Source organism: Platalea leucorodia (genome assembly GCF_965183815.1).
Source record: "Platalea leucorodia genome assembly, chromosome: 5".
Classification (NCBI taxonomy): domain Eukaryota; kingdom Metazoa; phylum Chordata; class Aves; order Pelecaniformes; family Threskiornithidae; genus Platalea; species Platalea leucorodia.
The window spans coordinates 67,569,099-67,590,343 of record NC_138827.1 but is presented as its reverse complement, the minus strand read 5'-3'; the positions used below and the strand labels follow the sequence as shown (position 1 = coordinate 67,590,343).

Below are 21,245 nucleotides of genomic sequence, written 5' to 3'. Positions count from 1 at the left end.
ATGTGTTTTTTAAATCAAACATGGAATGAGGTTTTAAAGTTCATGACAGTGGATAAGTCCTCTGTTTCTCCACAGGAGGGATGCAGCAAGACAACGAGTCCTGCAAGGTGATGACCTGCCTGTCTTTCAGCGGTGAGGGCTGTTCAGCTGCCAGTGAAGTCCTGAGTATGTGCTGAGACTATCAGTCGGGATGCCAACATTAGTGGTAGGGCTTGGCTTTTGTGATGTGGTTATTTGCCAACTAAAGACTGGGCTAGGGTCACCAATCTCTTTACCACAGACCATCCGTAATTAAGAGATTTTGGTAACTACTAAGCTGAGCCACATATAAACTAGTGGCCTAAGAGCCAAAAGTGCTAATTTCTGAGCCAGCACGTACAACCGCACGCTATTTTCTAGCATCTCCATCCACCGGCTTAGTTTACCCTTCGCGCGTCTTTTCAGAGGGAATGTCCCTCCCTGCCACGCTGGCATAGCTACGGGCTCACTCACAGCAGCACCCCCATCTGCCTGTCCTACAGCCAGCAAAAGCCTCTCACAGGAGAATATATTTTATTCTAGGATTTTATTAGTATGCAAATAAACAACTGTAAATGTGCTTTTTCTTTTTGCTGTACTAGACGTTATTAAATAGTACCGGCTCCTTTCACACTGTTTGCTCTACTGTGGAGTCTCCTCACAATTTTGGGACCTTTCCTCATGGATAAATCCCTATAAAGTATTAGTGCCTGCACAGCACCACAGGGCAATCTCACAGCTGCTCTTAGGCTGCATCAATGCTCCTTTAGATAAGTAACAAGATCCCTTATGCTTAAAAGTGGGGGTTAAGAGGCCCTTGAAAAATGAAGTCTATAACATATTAATCAGAGCAAATTTAACATAATAAATAAAAGCTCGTGGTCAAAAAAAAATACTGCCTCTCTATTGCACATTCAAAGCGAAGGAGGAATCCAGTCAGATGTGTATCACTGCTTCCTTGCTATATAAATAGCTGCAATTGGCATGCTAAAAATAGACCAGATAAATATTTAAGGCCCACTGCTACTTAACTTACTGTTGTGCTTACTTACTTAACTGCTTACTGTTGTGTAAATCAGGAATAATATCAATGAGATCAATGAATTCACACCAGAACACTTTGCTGAAGTCAGAGCGGGGGGCTGTGTTTCCGGCAATTGCAGACAAGTCCTCCTGTGAACACTTCACCATCGGCGGACTGAGCTTTCCTTCCTCCTGACCTACAGGTCCCTTCGATAGCAATGGGAAAATGAGCGTAGGGTTAAATGCCAAGAAAACTGCGTAAATCGGAAGCCAGACAAGAAGGAAAAAGCTGCTTTACTCAGAGGGGTTTATCTAAAAACATTCAGATTGCACCCATCTCGGACACACCTGACCCCCGCCAGCAACACAATGGGAAAACATGTGTTATGGCACATAGATTTGTAAAAGCATGGACAGCTAGAATAAGCATCCTGCACTTAGATTAAATAGGGAAAGGTTTAAGAAAAAACAGCATAATGAAAAAATATAGTCTTTTTGCCTAATCCACAAGATAGGACACAGGTAACCTTTAAGAAAATAATTTCTCCTGTTAATTTTTAAGCTTAGTCTGAACAAGGACTGCAAGAGATATCTACTACCTAGAGCAGTTGAAGAGAAAGAAATATTCCTAGTAGAGCAGTATCTAGCTCAGTATCTATACCTGTCAAATAAAATAGCAATTACCGTAAAACTACTGCAAAAATACGTAACTATACTTTTCTTTTTAGACCATTTTTCTCCCCCAAAAATAACTCAGTATTTTGCCCGTGAAATACTTCAGACTAATGCACTCCTGAAAAAACAGTTGGAGATGAACAAAATAGTCTCAAATAGCTCTTCTGTCTAATTTTAACTCTAAGAAACCATTTTACATCAAATAAAAAGACAACATAATGTACCTGATAATAAATCGCACTATTTGGGAGGGCACTTACGGAACACGAATTATTTGTATTACTGAAATAAACATTCAACAGAATCCACCAAAACATGTGAAATTATTTAAAGGGAAATACAGTAGTTCTCCATCCTGAATAAACCAAGGCAAAAAAAACCAAACCAAAACAAAACCCAAAAACTGTGCTTAAGCACGTATAGGTATTGTGTTATTCTGATTACATGAGAAAACTAAAGACACAAAGGCTGCCTGTTTTGTTATTTTTTTCTTGCTTTTCCAGGAAACCAAATATTAAGTACCTGGCTTACAAACCTCCTCCAGCAGTTGATCCCACTTCCTTTGACGTTCACCTCCTACGAATGACACAATCCAACGCCCACGTGCCAACTCTAAGAAAGCAAGAATGCCGTGGCTTCAACAAACGCCCATCCACTTGGGGCTGGCCAAAGAAAGATAAAACACCCCGTAACCCTGCAAACAAATTATACCCGTTGCTGACGTAAGGAGGGGGAAGGGAGAGCAAAGGGGAAAGAAAAAATTAAATAAATCAGAGGAAGCATCCTTAGTCATCCAGAGCACGTGTTGAGATTTTAATGGCACGCCCAGAAATGAAAAAACCTCTACTAGCCCTAGTTAGAAAGTGAACAGTAGTCTGCAACTGGGTAACGAGCATCACCTTGCAAGGCGGGAACTGGGACCCCGAGTGCCTTGTCCCCAGCTTGGGCTTGGAGAGGCTGCAGGGGAGAGGGGCTGTCTCCAACAGCACTAGGGCCCAAGGCGGGCGAGGCTTCGAGGAGCACAGAGGACCTCCCCATCAGCGCCTTACACAGCTGTAGTCTATCTCTATGGCTGCGCAGGCCAAATAAATCATCAGCAGTGAGGAGCTGGGGTCTTTGTGGAAGACAAAGGGCTCAGCAGCAGAAAGGGGATTTGGTACTACATTGCAGTCAGCTTTTAAGCAGCTAGATGAGGACACTGCAGGTGATATTAAGGAGCGTTTCAGGGGCCAGAGCATATTGCATGGCATAACCCAGAGGTCCAAAAGCCTGAGAGGAAAGCGCACGCTGGGGACGTGGCGCTGCACTGCTCACCCGCTGCCTTCCTAGTTACTAAAGTGGCAATTTGTCGAAAGCATGGAGCTTGAGAGCCCTGCATGCTGTATCTCGGGAATGTGACCCGTTCTCAGGACCGCCAGCATTGCTGCCTGCCACAGCCAGGTCTTCCCCCGAGCTCTCCCAGCCAAAAGCTGGTCTCGCTCAACTCTCCCCAGCGTATGAGGCCTGGGAAGGGCAGAGCTTCTACCAGCTGAGCTGCACCCATAAGCGACCCTCCCCCTTTCGAATTATATTTGCGAACAGTTAAAAATACTGCCTTTAAGCTCAGAACCCAAGCTTTGGCCTAAGCAACGCCACCATTTAGGAAGTCAACAAACAAATGGGAAGCAAGGAAAACGCTGCATAATTACGCAGAGCCACCCTGGAAGGAGGGCTGTAGTGAAAGCACTGAGTCTCTTTTATCAAGGATTTCTTACTGCAGTAGAACACTGCCTAATAGCTGCTGTATCCTGCTTGAGCGACTACGTTCTCCTTGGAAATCAAGCAAAGGTTTCTAATCGTTTTTGACAGAGTGCAGTCCCCTAAAGCTACATTTTCTGTCTGATTCATGCTGACTGACTGTAACCCTACGACAGTTATTGAAAGTTAATTAGCGGTGAAGTGCAATAGAGCTCTTGGAATGAAAATACAAGTGAGAACTGAACGTGGAGTGCCTCCTTTCCCAGAAAAAAGACTGTCAAGAAGGTTAACATAACCAAAAAAAATATTGCAAATTGAAAATGTGAAAGGGATTCCTCTAATAACTTGGCCATGATTGTCCCTTGCTGTTTAGACACGCAACCGAGAGGTAACATATTTCTAAGGGTTTATTAGGGAAGCAGGTAAGCACAGAATCCAGCATTTCTTTCTTCACCACATTTGCTAGAGAAAGCGCCTGAAAAGTTATATAAAGACGACACCCAAATTACATGAAGACAAATAAAGATATAAATCAATCGCTGCTTCCTTTGGAGACTGAAGTTTGTCAGATGTTGCACACGCTATCAAATCCCAACTATTTTTGCCCTTATTCTCCACTTCCTCAGTACTTGCAAGGAATAATCCACAGTTACATGCGAGCCCAGCCAGCACCGAGCGGGCGTAGGAGGCAAGGCGAGGAGAGCCGCAGCCCCGCACCACCCACTCCCTGCAGATGTAAGTGCCGAGACAAGGTGCGAGGCAGTGGGCAGACCCCTTCAGGTGTTAAAAAAGCCTATTCTGGCACCCACGGGAATTGGATCCAGCCCTAAACAATCAAAAATAAAACCAAAAGCAATCTTCCTACAGAGAAACGGCGTACTTTTAAGAACAAGGAAGGGAACGCACTGTAGCAAAGCAAGTAGGTTGGAAAGGCCAAAGGTAGGGCTCAGTGTAAAAAGAGATGTTGGTGATGCCAGCATGCCTTGGCAAAATTGTGTTTATTGATTTTCATAGAATAGGAAAAAAGCTCCAGCCCTTTCCACCCCTGACTGCTGCCTGTGACTCACAAGTGATCTAAAACAACTGCAATGTGCAAGTGGGGACAGGGCTGAGTCGGACCTAGCTCGTGTCTTCACAGCGCTGGCGGGGGATCTGTCCGTCCTGCTCCAGGCTCTTCTTGTGGCTGCCTAGGAAATACAGAAAAGCTGTGGACATTCACCTCCATCAAAGCACTAGTAACATTTCATTCAGGGAACTCCTCTGGGTGGGCAGAGGGTCTGATTAATGTGTGTCCTTCAATGGCTGACTCGACCACGGCCGGTGGCAGGCACGCTGGTGACCCGACTTGGCCTTTCCCTCAGGCGGGGCGGGGAAGGGGGCACCGGCGACAGGGCGCGTAAGGAGACAGACATCAGCCCTCCTCTGTTCAGCTGGGGTGGCTGCCTTGGTTGAGGTTTGGGAAGTGTCACAAGCCGCTGACGCGAGCCTTTGTTCCGGGACCAGTCCGTACCCTGACTGGTAGGCCCAGTCACCGTTTCTGGGAGCACGACCCAGGGAAAGGCTTTTGCTGAGCTGTTACGTTCATATGATTTTTCTTCTTCTTTCCAAGCGCGCACTCTTAACTCCACTGAAGCCCTAAAACAAGCACAAGGTAGGACGTAACGCGCCAGAAGAGGTGCCCCCCGCCGTCAGCGGTGCCGAGGGCCCGCGTCCGCCCCCGGACAGGCGGCTGCCCCCGGCCGGGGCCCCTGCCCGCTCCTCGCACAAGTGTTCCGGATAAACCGGGGTGAGCCCCCTGCCCAAGGCCGGTCACCCCCGGCCGCCCCGGCCCGCCGCCAGCCGAGCGCGGCCCTGCGGGCGCAGCAGGGCGGCGGGGGAGCGCCGGGCCGCACCGCCCCTTCCCCGCACCGGGGCCCGCCCTCGCCGCCACCGTTAGGGGCGAGGCCGGAGCCGGCGGCCGCCACATGGGTCCGGCGGGGCCGCCCCGCCGCTGGCAGCGGCCCCAGGCCCGGCCGAGGCCAGGGCCGGGGCTGGCGCTGCTCCTCCTGGCGCTGTCCGGGGCGGCCGGGGGCAGCGGGCCGGCGCCGTCAGCAGGTACTGGCCTTCCCCCCCCGCCCCCGAGGGGCCTGCGCGGGGCCGGGAGCGCTCCGCCGGCGGCGGCGGGGCAGAGCGGTCCGCGGGCGGGGCGGCGGTGGGCTGGGTGGCGGGCAGGGTGGCGGGGGTCCCTTCCCCCTGCCCGGGCGCTCGCCGGCGGGGGGTTTCCTCACTCCCCGCCCCGTCCCCGTGAGACGAGGGAGCGGGGTCACGCGCTCTCCTGCCCCCGCTCTCCCTCAGTCTCCGTCGCCCCCGGTACAGCGCGACCTGCTGCTGCCCAAAATGGCGCTGCCCTACGGGGAGGCCGGGGCCGCCGCCTCCCCGCCCGCCTCCCTCCCTGTCCGCTTCGGCCGAGAGCTGAAGTCGTTTCAGGGGCCAGACGCGTCCCCTGGTTCCCCCCGCCTGTCCCAGCTCAGTTCCGTTTCCACAGGGACACTGAGCTGCCGCGGAGGCGGCGGCAGCGAGGGCGCAGAGGCCCAGCGCCGCGCCGGTCCGCGCCCGCGGCAGGGCCGGCCGGGTGCCGCTGGCAGAGGGCACTGGCCCGGGGCGTGCGCTGCTGCCGCTGGCTTCCTCCTTAGCTTGGCTCAGGGGAGTCGGGTGCAGAACAGGTCTTTTGTCAACGAGGGCGGTGAGAACCCTAAAGGTTATTCTCACTCGTAGTAGTGATGCGTAACTCAAGAAATTGCTTCCCCCCCTTGCCTCGGCGTTCCCGACTCTGGGGCATCCTCCGGGTTCTGCAGCAGATGCAGATGCTCTCCGCTGCTTGCGATCTCAAAACTTGAGAGTTGCCCTCTCTGCGTGTCCTCACGGTAGCTACAATCCTCCTCCATCGCACGATTACCTGTTGGGGACCATCTTTCCTTTTGGAACACGATTGTTTCATTCTATGGAGATTATTTTTCCAAAGAAAATGCCTTAAAATTAAGTGGGCTAAGAAAATACTTTCTAGCATTCTGTATGGAGGACGTTACTTCTAATGTGGATGGATAATTTATCCACAGTGGCAGAAAATCCTAACACACCCTGGGGGGAAGGCGTGGGCGCTCTCGGCTGCGTTTTGGCCCTGCTAGGGTATCGGCGTTTCCTACCACCGGGTTATCTCAGTCTGAGCCCCGGGTAGTGCCCAGCCTCACCTGCTTGCTGCGTCCGTCGGCAGCACTTTTCAGAGACGAATCCTTTTGCAGCTTCCTCTGATGGCCTTTATGGAAGTGCCTGTCAAGAGGTAACGGCCAGCCCTTGTCGGAAGGGCTGTGCTCCCTCCTGCTGGATTTGCCATGGATGAAAATTAATCAGATGGTTAATTTTTCACAATAAAAATGCCCAAATTTTAAGTTTAAACCAATTTACGTTAGCAGGATCATCTGTGGACACTTTAATTCTGGAATGACTTAATAAACTTATGTAAGAACATCCACACAGGTATTTTCATTGGCGTAATTAAATTGATTAAAAAATAATTTAGCCTAAGTTCAGCTTCCTTATAGAGACAGGGCAGGTTTTTACCTGCAAACAGTATCTCCTTGTCCAGATTGAGACTATTTTGCTGTTCTGAGTGTATGACAGTGTTTTAGCAGTTATTACTGAGCTTGGCTTAGACCTACATTTTCTATTCAGTGAGCCAGATGATTCCCTCTGCTCAGATCTGTAATTATTTCCTTTATTCTTCTCTTTAATTATGTTCCCAGAACACTGCGGTAATGCACTGTAGGATATATTTTACACATGTATATAGATCGGCATGTATGTTATTTTTCAAAGTTTGCTCCATAAGTCTTTTTAGGTGCATTTCTGCTGAAAAGTGCAATTTAATTCTGAAGATCATAGGGGGTCACTAACATTTCAGGAGAGTTAGACTAATTAGCATCCCTAATTAAATGACTTATGGCAAGCTATCAGTGCAGTTGCCTTATTAGATGTCATGGCTGGACTACGTCAGGAAAATTTGTTTTAAAGAGAAGAGTTGTGTTATTTAACATTAGAAACATTTCCGAGGGAGAGGAGTAGGACTTCTGCAATCAGCAGCCATGTCATGTGCTAAATGAGTATTTTAATATGTAAGCCTGTTTACCTGCTCAGACTCCCACAGTTGCATTCAGCACTGGTATAAGCATTGACTCTGGTGGAGTTACACCCACTCGTGCCAGCAGTGAATTTGGCCCAGAGACCCTATTCAAGTGCCATCAAAACACTAATACCGAAGCCAAGCTTTTGTGGATTACGTTTTTAAAAATATCACCCTAGATTAATTTTTTTCTTCCAAAGGTGGTGTAGTTTACTCTGGAGCCTAAGTGACTTGATTAAAAGTCTAATTTGAATTTTTATCTAAATCATATTGAACACGCTACCCTCCAGCATAGTTCTTATGTTTGATTATCTGCAAATTGCTTCTGATTCCCTCAGCATATACAACAATGAAATGGAGGAAAATTATACATTTGTATTTGATACACGCTTAAAATTAACTTTTCTGCGTCCCCCCCCCAGGTAGAAACTGTAGCTTTTTGCAGGAAATGGATGTCATCCAGAAACGGGATGAAAACTGTTACTGCTATCTGCAAAACAGAACCATTCACTTACAGTACCTTTGGTCGACTCTTCAGGTAAGAGGCCGTTTTGGGGATCATTCAGACATGCAACGCATTTCACAGGAACTTCTGCCAGCAAAGCGTATGATCAATTAGCAAGATCAAAGCGCTATCTCTGTGTAATTCATAGTTTGAACGGTGTATAGGTAGGGCCATGACAAAAATGCAGCATTGCGATCCTCCACTTCAGATGCAGTGAGGTTCGGCCTCTTTATTAGAAGGATGTCAGCCAGGCTTATAGCATGATGCCACACAAACATCAACCTAGCGTTGCGTATTACTTTGTTGCACACCTTTTCTACTGATGGACCACTGTTAACCTCTGCCACAAATGTTTTTGCTTATCACCAAATGCCTTTATAAAACTTCTAAACTTGAGGATACAATGCCGTTCCGTGACTCACTCGCTGTAGCATAGCGGGCCACAGTGTAGGAACCAAAGGTGTATTAGATTGTGACGAATGAAAAAAACAGCAGTAGCAGTGCATTTCTGCTTTTCTGAGTAACAAAGGGTCATCTTACAAGAAGCATGTTTAGAGATTAGCTCAAAACAATATAAAAATCTCTTAACAGTGGAAGCAATAATAGCAAAAGGAACAAGCTGACTATCTGTGTGGTTCCTTTTTTTTTCCTGGGAAGTATGTTTCCAGACAAGGGAAGGAAACCGCTTCACTTCATCTCTGTTGGAGGAATTTGCTCTCAGAAGTGGAACATCTCTCTCTGTTCCCAGGACTATTTTCCTCAGGAACATGCTGCAGATGTTTCTGTGAATGGTAGCAGACTTCAGGGGGTGAAAGCCTCCAGCAGTCACGCAGGCTTTCCTGGAGTAAATGTTTAAAAGCAGGAAGTTCAGTTTTTTTCCCCAACAAATTGCTTGCTGACATGTTGTCTCTTCTCCCAGTAGAAGCCTGTTTTATTACCTATTGCATCACTCTTTCGTAGATGGGTCTTTGTTGTCTAACATGCCTTGATCAAGAGCTCACAATGAATCACAGTCTTCAGGAAGATCATCCCATCTCAGAAGATCGACAAGATCTTTTACCAGTTTGGTGGGAGAGGGTGCTAGGAACTAGCGAGAACCCCAAAAATACCCAACAGGAATGTGCTTATATTTAAATTTCTGGTTATGTTATCTTTCGTTTTCCCTATCCCTCTTCTGTCCCTAACCTGAAGATTGCAGTATTAACTACAAGAAAAGCAAGTCCAATTTCTTACGGTTCAGGAGGGGAATGGGGAAGCGTATGAACATTCACAAAAGAAACTGTGGTCAGTCAAACAGTACTGGTTGTGTTAGAAATTTGTGTGTGGGCAAGTATCATGGTAAAACCAAACCCACTGAGCTTTTGGATGGATTGAGAGGCCCCTCCATAGAACTTAGTGCTGACGTTGAGTTCTCTGAATCACCTTGTAAGGCCTAAACCATTAAATCTTTACATAATATTAATAACCAATATGAAACAACTAAGAATTGCACTAGCATTTTATTCTCGAGATCTCTATACTGATTCTCATTATCACATGCATGGCTTATATGCTATATAGTTCAGAAAAACAAAAAAGCCCAGTGATTCTGAGCTACTTCTCTGTGTATTCTGTTGTTTGTTTTTAGGTAAAAGTTAACAGCAGCGAAATGTTCAGGTTTGAGCCTATTTCAGAAAAAAGCAACTGTCGTAATTCAGAAACTGTTTTTGAGTTTGCTGCATGTGCTATTCAAATCTTCTGGAAACCAGAGACATCTACAGAAACTTTCATAAGCATAAAACAATATGGAGAGGATATTTGTTTCAAAATACAGCCCTTCAAAACAGAACCGTACACTGTGAGTGTGAAACGAGAAAGTAAGTAAAGCTTTCAGTTTAGATTACAGATAGATTGGTATTGCCAGTGTTACTGAATGTACCATCTCTTCTGTAAGAAGCTTGGGACTTTTCTGTTGATACTTTATATCATCAGCATTTCAGATTGAATTAGTCTAAAGTACATTTCTATTTTTTTTTCCCCCTTTTTTTAGTGCTAGATGGAAAACTCTTGTTTTTGTTTGTAGCGGGAATTTTTCTGTTCCATTTTGCAAACAGCCTGAGCAGGTGAGTACTAGCTGCTGGTTTTTGACCTTCTTTCGCAAAGCCTGTGCATCTTTGGTCTGTTTTCTAAGCTAAAGAGGTGGTTCTTTGGAAAGTGAAATAAGGAAACTGAACATATATTTAAAACTTCTTCATACCATTTGTGTTTGGACAGATTGTGACATAGGTTAACGGTTGGACTGGATGATCTTAAAGGTCTTTTCCAACCTAAACGATTCTATGATTCTCTATCTTGGAGTGCTGCACTCTTATTAATCACTGAGCTGTGGTAGGGTTCTTGTACTCAAGCTTCCAGCGCTGGCCGACACCAAGACAATCCTCAGCCAGCAAGTGTGTGGATGCAGAAAAATTCTCTCTCCCTTTTGTAGACCAGTGAGGCTAGCTGAATGCTAAATAATGCTGCATGTATTATAAATGATGCCTTCCTGCAGCGAGAAATGCTTAGGATGAGGTCATCTGGGGCCTCGTCTGCCTCCACCTTTGTGCCAGCCTTTCCCCATCGTTCTTTTGGGGCACGTTTTGCATAGCATGTAAGGGAGGATACTTCTTGTTAAGAGCAAAACGTCAAAGCAAAATGAGTCACATTAATTGTCAGGAGGCACCTCTAAAACAAGCAAAGCAGCAATAGGTTTTATAGAGTTAACTCTGAATTAAAAAGTCAGACTTTATAAATGCATAAGCTTAGGAAAAAAAAAAACTTTTGCGTTTGTGGAGGGGTTTTTTACATTTTAAATTAAAAAAATAAAACTTTTCTTGCTGTACAGAACCATATTGGTACATAGAAGAAAATGAAATTACTAAAACTAGAAGGTCAATGAAATCAGAACTAGTGTGAGCTTTAAAAAAACCAACGCAATCTTCTAGCCTGCAACAACTCCAGTGACCTTAAGTATCTGTTGGGAATTTTTTCTTACACAGATTTAATATCCAAACTGGGCCTGTTAACCATGTAATTACAACCCTAACTTAGAGTTGTGTTAAGTTCTTATTGAAGATCACTGCTGTTTTTACAAATGTTGGCATCTTAACCCATTACAAATTATACTTCTCACCGTATTTTCTCTTGTTTTCTTACAGGAGTACCAAGTTCTTTTACCTTTCTGGAATAATACTGGGTGTTCTTGCTCTGCTAGTCTTTGTCCTGTTGACACTTAAAAGGTTTATTCCAAGGGTAAATCTACATCTATAGAACAAAATAATGAGAATCATCAACATCATAATATAGGAAGTGAAGAATACAGAGCCAGATTCTGATCTTGCTCTGTGTTTGTGGCTAGGTAACTCCACTGAAATGACTGCAGGATTGCTTGCATCAAATAAATATAATTAGGTCAGAATCAAGTTCAAGTTAGCTTGCTTCTGAGTTTAAAGTAAACAGGAATGGTTGATGTACAAGAAGAGTTTATTCTGAAACATAAATTATTTTTATTGGACTGGAGCTAAGCTTACTTTTGAATCTATGAATAAATCTAAATCAAAATGTAGTTTTAGTGGCAACTGGGACAGATTCTCTTCCGTTCACCAGAGACAATTAATTGCAAGGCAGATGTGAATTTTTCCTTTACTTTTACAAAGTCCATGCATTCCCACAATATTACTGAGATATGTTAATTGGAAATACACTGCAGTAGTCTATGCTATGACATTTGGACATGATAGACAAATACAGAGATGCGGTTGCTCCGCTTAGAATTCATACTGTTCAGTTGTAGCGTGCAGAGCACTATGCAGTGGAAGTCTAACGCAGATCATAAGGCCTGTAGGTCTACTGAATATCGCATCTGGTTTTGCCTGTGAGTTGCCTTGCACACAATGGTCCTGATTCTGACTTGAAATTTTTTTATTTTTGAATTTTTTATTTATTTATTTATTTTAATTTCCAGCACAGTACCTTCTGGATCTTAATGAGTGGCTGCTGGATGTCCTCTCTCTATTTTATTTACTGCTTCAAAGAGAATATGCAGTGGTTGTGGTCTGAACACAGAAACTACTTGTTGGGTAAGAAAATTATCAAAAAAAACGTACTGCAGATTTTGGCTTAATTTAGTGGTTAGATGAGTACCTGCCATAAAAAACAAAATCAAGTGACTCCAATTTATGGAGTACTTTTTTCTCCTAAGCCACAGATGTTGGAATATTCCAAAGGTTCCTAATCCACTCAAATGAGCATTTACTCACATTGTATCATTAAATAAAGAGTTTGATGTAGTGGGCCAGTAGCAGCTTTAAGAGCAGATTTTGCGTGTATTATTTGCTCATTCATTTGCCATTACATACTTCCCCTGTAACAGCAAGAGGGCAGCTACACTGGTCTGTATTTTGCTGGATCTGGGAACTGGATGCCCAAGTTGCTAACGGGATATGGCTGCAGGGGCTGACAAATCTATTGATCTGGCACCTGCCTCAACATTCTCGCATGGAGAGAATTCATGTGCTGCTCATAGCATCAGCTAAAGGCTGTGCATAGATCACCTCGTGAAGTCTTTGCACACTTTTGAAATATAAAGCACATGCGACATAATGCAGGTAATCTGGAAGACAACACAGGAAACAGCAGGCTATACTTCACAGCAGTTGCAAGCTTTGTGAACCAAACTAATGAAGTTTATATGGGTAGTTGGCATCTTTTTCTCCATGTCCTCCTTTTCTGTTTCTACAGGGTATTTTCTGGCTGTTGGAATTAGCAGCTTTGCCACTTGCTATCAGCATGGACCGCTTACCACTGAACTGAGCATAACCTTGTTCATGTGGACGCTACAGTTAACAGCCTTTGTCTTGATTTATTGCGGTGTCACCATACCTCAGGTTGCATATGCAGTAATAGCAGTCAGCCTCTGTTCAAAAGGCCTGTGTTACCCCCTTGGTGCTGCTTGTCACATAGGCAGGTTTGTATCTATTTGTGAATGTCCAAGTCCCTGTGTCACCAGCAAATACTGGAGGCTGATAATGAGAAAACCCTTACACTTCAATAATGATTCCTGGATTTCTAATACTAGTTCATATTTTTACGAGATGTAAAGCTGCAATAGAACAGGTTTAAATCCCTGAGATACAGGAATTTAATTATTTTCCATTTGGCAGTTTTAAGCACAAGTTTTGTTCTATGGAGAACAGAGAAACCTGACTGTGCTCCTAAGTACAAATGTAGCACCTTTTCGTCTGTAGCACATGGTAACCAAAACATTTCTGTTTGGTTGATTGATTAGACTGCAGCAACACTGCCTTGGTTTCATGTCTAGTGAGAGAATCTCCAGGTAACTTGCACTGAGTCTTATGGGATAAAACAGTGTACCATCACCTAAGAAGCAGATGTTAAAAGTGACAGTCCTTGTAGGTTAGTGCAGAGTTCAGAAACTAAAAACCCGTGTCCACAAAAATAATAGTTTCCATTGATTTTAGTTTTCCAAGGTTATTATCCTAGATGTACATGTCTACCTTTAATTCGTGGAAACCATCTGTTATCACTGTGGAGACATTCCCCCGTATTCCCAGAGCCCCACTTATACTGTGGCATTTGGAATGGGAACTGCTTGCAATATGTAGACCTTAGTTTGCTAAGTATTTTCATTAGCAATATGGGAACAACATGTTTGCTCATCCTTGAATTTGAAGTGTGTCTTACCACAAATACAACACTCAAATGAAGATTCTAAAAATCCTGCCAATTTACATCCGTTTTTTACCTTCAGTGATGGCATCCAGATTAAGAGACTTTAGTGCAGACTGTTCCGTAGCTGTGGACTTCTGCAGAGAACCAGGAAGAGGCAAAGGCTAGAACTGGCATAACCAAAAGAATAAAAACCAAATAATTTCTTTTTTAGTCTTTTACACATTGTTTAGTTTGGAAGAACATATTGCTTTGCTCTTGTGCTCTTTATAGATGTTAAAGTGTGGACAGGGTTGAAGCTTTTTTTTATTTTAGGTAGAATTTATCATTTGTTGAAGACTGATTTTTGCCCGCAGCTGAGAAGCACCAACAGTTTCAAAAGCAACATACAGGATCAATACTTACCTGATGTAAGCAGGTTCAGCTCTGAAATCAGTAAGATTTGGCTACGAGTTCACAGAAGTCAGAACATACCTGTTTTACCTGAAACACTGTAGTTTGTTCTCCATGTGCACCTCTTTTTGGTTTTCATGAACCGATGCTTCTATAAAGCGAAAAAGCACTGAAATATAGCTTTACAAATTCCTCTTAGGAGAATGATAAGGGTTTTTTTTTGTTTCAAAACACTAAGCAGTAGCACCAAACTGTGAGGCCGTGATGCCAGATACACAGTTCAGAGCAGCAGATACATCAAAATAACTACGAATCTTACATTATTTGTTGTTAAGATCAGTACTGATCCCACTGAGCCAGCAAGAGCTCCAGTTCATTGCTTCTTTACAGGGAAATAAGGAAGAAAGTGAATGCTGCTGGTTGGAGCAGGTGTTTTTATACAGAGCTGAAAGTTTTATGGGCATCCAGCCCTTGCTTATCTTAACTCATCACAACATTTAAATTGAAAGCAGTCGACAGAAGGGAACAGAACATGGCACACTTTCTAATTGATATCTAATTATATTATACATTGCTACGCAGCAGCTAAAAAAACATCAGATTGTAAACATTTTGGCCTCAGACTACTCAGTTTTGTAATTTAAAGCAAGATTTAAGAGAAGCGATCTAGTAAACAACATGAACAACTCATAACAGACTTAGAGCATTGCTTATCTTCAAGTTACATATGCAGACTGGGTTTTGATTCAGCCCATGTCTCTGCACAGACACATTTTGCATATTGCACCTAAAAATGGCTGAGCAAGCAGCCATCTATTTAATTCTATGAGATTTTAGTCCATGCATACACAATAGGGACCTGATCCAAAGCTCATTTGAAACTCATTAGGTATCATTCTGGAATTCTGCAACTTTGGTTAAGACCTAGGGTAAACAGGCTAACGAACATTAGACACCTCATCCTAAAATTTTAATGCAAGAATGTAGCTTGTCCTCTCAAAAGCATAAAAGTGATTAATGTATGTTAATAGCAGGTAGTAGAGAAAAAGGAAGACAATAACTGTGTGCCAGAAGACTTTAGAAATACTGTTTTCATTTCATTCTAGAAAAATGAAGAACCACTTCAAATCAAAAAAGTTAGTGTTTAAATGCCTTACTGAAGAGGAATATCGAGAACAAGGTGAAACAGAAACTATCAGAGCTCTGGAGGAGCTACGCTCATTCTGCAGGAACCCCGATTTCCCGTCATGGTTAGCTGTATCCAGACTCCAGTCCCCACATAGGTAAGAAAATTTGGCCTCTCTAACACGGGAGATGCATTGCACAGACACTCTTACACAGCAGACCCAAATGCTACTTCAGGCGCTGTTCCAGGCGCGTTCATCTTCCATGCAGTCAGATCTGCAGGTAGCTTTATCTACTTGAGTAATCCCGCTAAAGATCACAGCCACACCTCTCAAGGATATTAGTTGCTGGTGGTATTAAACCCCATTTGTTCCTCTCCAACCATAAGTTACTCTGAGACTCTGCAGATCTTCACAGCTAATTCATGGTAATGGCAGCTTCCCTGAAAACGTGCAGGCTTCCTACAGTGCCTCTGCAAGCTCCTACACAGTGACTCAGGTGGCCGTCTAACCAGTGAAACGCCCCTTTCTTCAGTTTTTAGAGCAGTACACTTTTGCATTGTGTAAAACTGGGGCAGGCTGAAGATACATGCTCAAATATTACCCGCATTAAGCTCTCCAACTGCAAGCCTGCACAGCCAAGAAATCCTATTACATGAAGTATCAGCCAATATCTAAGACTAAGAATACACAGAAAAAAAATCGGTGCCAGCACCTAGGAAGTATAACAGGTAGAAGAGAAGAGCTGCTCCAGATATAGCTTGAGACAAACTTAAGACAAATACGGGTTAGGAAGGGAAGGTCAGATAAATGCAGCCAGAAAATATTGCAGAATATAATATTAATTATAATAGCAGTGTATTTCTGTCAAAACCAAAACTTTAAGATATCAGAAGCAGAGTTCCACATATTACCTGGCCACAAAGACTTGGCCCTTGCCACAGAACCAAGTATCGCAATTTCAAAGGAGCGCCAGTCAGCTTGGAGTTTAATCAATAAAACATTAAAACTAGTTTCAGAACCTTCATCTTCCTTGGATGGGCACACAGACAGCCTCTCTGCCAGGTTTTATACATTTACTGTTAAACTATCTTATTTTCTAAGATACTTGCATTCTATAGCATGATTGAAAGTTATAAAAAATGAAAACTCACTGCAGTATTGCAAAACAAAATACTCCCAAATGCACAAAACAATTGAGACACATGTATTTTCTAGCCATCACTTAGTTAATATAGCTCTTATAAATTGTTCACTATAAAAATACAAAAATAAAAAGGAGAACCAACAGAAGTCTGACTTAAAGTTGAGTACCCCTTCAAACTTCCATTAAGCATCAGAAGATAGTTCACCACAAGGCAAACCTGTAAAACACAGCCAGTCCAACTCTGTTCCCCATTTAGACTAACAGTGCTTCCAAGAAGAGCGAGGTGACAACAGCCATCTCACAGAAATGTTAAGTCTAAAATGTAAATTATTGATCAGTTTACCAGCACTCCAGAATGTAGCTGCATTTCCTTTTTCTTACATTTCTCTGATGCTGTCGACACTTACCCAGGTGTCAGAACTGCCGTCTGTTTCCATACGCTTGCCAGAAACCTCCAGCTCCATTCTCTCTCTCCAATGTAGTTGTCCACTGAAAGTAAGATTTGTGGCGAATTGAAATGTAGGGACAGTGCTAAGCTCAGGCTTTGTTTTGCCAGACCTCCGGTTTGGCATTTACTTGGAGCAGCTGCCGAATTCCCAGTCTGCAGCTCCAAGTTCACCAAAAGCAGGAATTCTTTGGCAAGACTTGAGCTCGGCTTGCCCAGAACGTGCATGCTGCACCAGAAGCAAGGTGATAGCACAGCAGTGTAGGAACGCAAAATCCTCTCCGTTTTTCCTTTCATTAGCAATGTCAACTTACCTGAATTCTTACAGCCTTTGTCTCAAATACGCTACAGCTTTAATTTATTTTTAGAAGCTGAAGTACCATCTATCGAACTGTACAAATGCTTACTCTGGATTACCCCACGAGTACTGACAAGATGTGAAAACGAAGTTAGATCTTCTTGCTTAGTCACAAGACCTTGCAGATGGCCTCCAGAAGAGCAAAAGTTACATATATAGAAAAGGCTGAAGACTGAAGAGAAGATGAGGCAGGAAAACAAATCTTCAGAGTTGTTGCCGTCCATTGCGATTTATTCTGTGTCGTTCAGGACTCCCTAGCTCACGCTGCAACTTCCCCTCATCTGCACTGCATGGTCCTTAAAACATCCCTGCTAAATTGGCAGCATCCCCTGCATTTACAGTATTTCTTTCATCTCTCAGCTGATCACTTCTCCCTTTAAAAATCTGGCAGGTTTGCAGGTTTTGTTCTGGGATCTCCCCACGTCTCGCCTGCAGAAACAAAGGCGCATGATGAGGAATACGGCATGGGGAGCTTCTTCCTGGAAGAGCAGCTCTTTGACACAAGGGCGGAATCTGAGCAAGATGATCCAGCCAATTCCATCCATGAAGGAGATGAGGAGGATGAAGACGAAATGCATAAACAAATTCCATTTCCATATGCTACTGAATTGCTCTGAGCTTTGGGAAATAACCAAGAAAAGGAGAGTGGGAAAACACATTTGTCCTCGAAAGGAAGGATACAGACAGAACTTAAGCTTGGTGATTTCTTGTGGTTGCTGGTGGACAAACAAGGATTTTTGAAAAAACTGTTTCCTGTATCACTGATGTTGCCTGATTAGAGCAGCAGAAGGAAACCACAGGGGCTGTTGAAGTGAAGAGGATTCTCATGCTATTGGTACTTTAACTGGGGAAGTAAATGTTGCTTATTTCCAAAGCAAGTACTGGTAGCAGCCTGTCCCACCAGGATGCCTTGTTTTTCCAAGGATACTACCTCTGGAGAACTGAGAATCTGTTTTGGCCCTTTCCATTGTCAAGTCCTCTGTGCTGAGCACTAGAGGGAGGAGAAGCCATTATTAATACTCTAGTTTTACTAACCACCCTAGGTTTCAACAATTTTTATAATGCTGTTAGTGTGATGATAAACTATTTTTATTGTTGGTGAGACTTTTCAGTGCTAAAGATCAATAGAGAGTTAACGCAGTTGAACGAGGTTTGTTTGCTCTTCTGGCTAGGCTTGCTGTCTGTTAGCTTCGTTTTGCCTCTCCACATTTGTTTTAAGCTCCTCTTGGTCTTCAGAACCCTGCCTGACTTTTCACTTTCTGCTTGGATCGTTCTGTTCTTGGTCTCTGCTCTAGTTACACTGCACTTTGTTCTTTCTATGTCTTTGTTTCTTCACATACTCTTCTTCCCTCTTCTACAGGTCCCTCTCTGCTGAACCCTTCCTCAGTCCTCTGTTTCTCCACCTCTGGCAACTGCAGATGATTTAGGAGAGGACTTCCGTCCCCAAATGTATTTTTACTATTGCTTTCGATTTCACTGTCACCTTACCTCAGGCGGGTACTGCCCTCCATTCCAGGCCTCTCAACGGCCCAGAAAAGGCAACAAAGGCTGAGGCTGTTTCAGCTGCTTGGAGGAACTCCTGTCAGCAGGGCCGGGGCGATGCTGTAACCATGTAATTGGGAATACAGATAACCCACATACAGCTCCACTGTCCTCAGAGTACTCAGTAGTTTGATCATTCAAGAAAAAGCAGAAAGTAATTCCTGGCAAAACAAGGAGGGAGGGATACCTGGCTTCTACCTCCCTTTCATCAGCCCTCTTTGGGACTTAGCATAGGAGATGTGTGGGGAGGAAAAGAATAGTACAGGGAGAGAAATTTAGACAGATGCCTTTCAGCTTATGTATTACACAATCCTAGGCTAGAGAGTAGATCATGTCCGCTCAGTTCATCCACCTGCAGAGGTCATTTCCTTCTTCTGTTCTTTAGACTATCCATATATTCTTCTATCCTCACCTTCCTGTTTTCCTTTACTGTCTCCAAACTGCAGAAAACAAAAGACCATTAATTCTGTCACCATCTGATCTTACAGACCCATCAGTGTGGGTGGTGGGAAGCAGTCAGCTCTCCAGAAGGGCATTTCAGACCAGGATATATTTGTTTTAAAAGGGATCTCTTTTCTTTGTAACGTGCCCAGTGATGCAGCACGACTTCAGCACTGCATGCACTGTCGTGGTTTCTCATTGTCCATCGCTGGACAAGGGAGAAAATCTGTTACCTCTAACAGTGCTAAGAAGTACTGCTGTACCACATTCCAAGAGCTCCTCTGTATAAAACAGGACTCAGAGCTGATGCTTCAAAGCCTTATTTACATGGTCCTTCCTCCTTTATATTGCTTCAGCTTTGCTTCATTTTAAAAGGAACTCTTCCATTTTACAGTAGAGACACTTAACACCCTTTTGTGCCATAAATTTATAAATACATATGCAGAATCTATAGCATGTTTAGCAGAGAGAAACCCTGTGAAGCAGGTGATCTAAAATACACTCACTGGTAAGTCCACAACATTAAAAAAATAGAACAAGAGAGCTCCTGAACAGGAAGGCCACAACCAGTAAGAGTCACCTCTAAGGCAGGCTGCTACTACCAAATTCACAGCTAAATTGCCACCCACGCTCTGGAAGTCAGGCTTGGCTTGGGGGATTCTGTCACTAGCAAGAAGCTGGAAGCATTAGCTGTTGTGAAAACGGAGGTTTCATGGTTTGGGAGAAGGATGGAAACCCCTCTGAACAATTATCTTAGCAGACTAAAGATTTATTTTACCTTTGCCTGTGTTGCCATCATGAAAATGAAGTACTCAACATTATTACAGATTAGTCAAAAAAGAATACTTGAAGAGATGTCTTAAATGTTTTTTGCATGTTTTAAAGCACACAAGATTTTTCAGTGTACTTTGTAGCTAGCTAAGAACTCCCATCCATGTGATTTGAGGCCAAGGGGGAAAATCAGATTTATCCTAGCTTAAACCCACAGTTTTTCTGGATTTCCTCTCTTTACTGAGGTAGCAATGATTATCCTTCCATACGTACATAATACGTATTTATATACAACAGCCCAGATAATACATTAAAACAGTATTTTACGTATGCAATATGTTAAATGAAAAAGCCCCCAAAAAACAGGCAATTACATTTTTCAGACAGTGTCCCTTTTTCTAAATTATGTACAACAATACCAGGTACACCTCCCACAAGGGAAAAAAAAAACACCAACCACCCTACATTTGATAAACAAAACCCACCAAAACCAACTGATGTCATTTGAGCCCTTTGCCAACAGTGAGTTTACTTGCACAGTGCTCCTGTGATATATGGAGATCATATAGGTTTACTGAAACACAACTGTTAAGTACTGTCCAGTGTTCAGCCAGAAAATCTGGCAACAGAATCTAAATGTTAATCCATTGCCTTAACCATTATAAAAGCCTTTCTTCATTAACAAAGGATGAATTACGTTTATCTTCTATTCCATGGTCTTAAAAAAAAGTTAGAATTTCATATTTATTTTGTATTCACGGTACAGCATACTCGATATACTATCTTGTACTTTCAAGATTTTTTTTTTTAATAAAAGTATTTTTCAACTATGTGGTTCTCCTCCTTTATGCATTTACTCTTTTTGGAACAGCAGGACATATGACAAGGAGGAGCCAAGCACATTGGTTGTGTTTATGTCCTGAGGTTTTCTCCCTGTTGCAGATCTAAGAAATGGTAACTGTGCATTAGCTGGGGTTGCTCCAAAATGGAGCGTCCCCTCTACCTCGAATGCATCTCCCTGAAGGAACTTGCCATTCCCATTCTCCACTCATGACAGATCCAAACCACCACAAAGCCAAATTTGTAAGGTGACAAGCGAACCCTGGCAGTTACACACATGCAAACAACAAAACAAAACTAAGATTTCTCCCTGTCATTGCTTTTGTATGCATACAAATTAAGTAATCAAAATAGTAAAAATTTA

The 21,245-nt window shown here is 43.4% G+C and overlaps 1 protein-coding gene across 4 annotated transcripts in view; it reads left to right on the top strand.

Annotated features, from left to right (window-relative positions):
• The first annotated feature begins 5,416 nt into the window (after window positions 1-5,416).
• The window catches only part of NEMP2 (nuclear envelope integral membrane protein 2), a 22,883-nt gene continuing 7,054 nt past the window's right edge, over window positions 5,417-21,245 (top strand). Inside the window, exons 1-9 of one of the 4 annotated variants that reach the window (XM_082312026.1) lie at window positions 5,417-5,547; window positions 8,032-8,147; window positions 9,742-9,970; window positions 10,144-10,216; window positions 11,291-11,384; window positions 12,097-12,211; window positions 12,873-13,098; window positions 15,320-15,496; window positions 17,679-20,858. In XM_082312026.1, the coding sequence (XP_082168152.1) occupies window positions 5,418-5,547; window positions 8,032-8,147; window positions 9,742-9,970; window positions 10,144-10,216; window positions 11,291-11,384; window positions 12,097-12,211; window positions 12,873-13,098; window positions 15,320-15,496; window positions 17,679-17,904 (1,386 nt within the window). In that variant the 5' untranslated portion in view covers window position 5,417 and the 3' untranslated portion in view covers window positions 17,905-20,858. The other 3 variants (XM_082312027.1, XM_082312029.1, XM_082312028.1) reach the window with 3 other exon arrangements.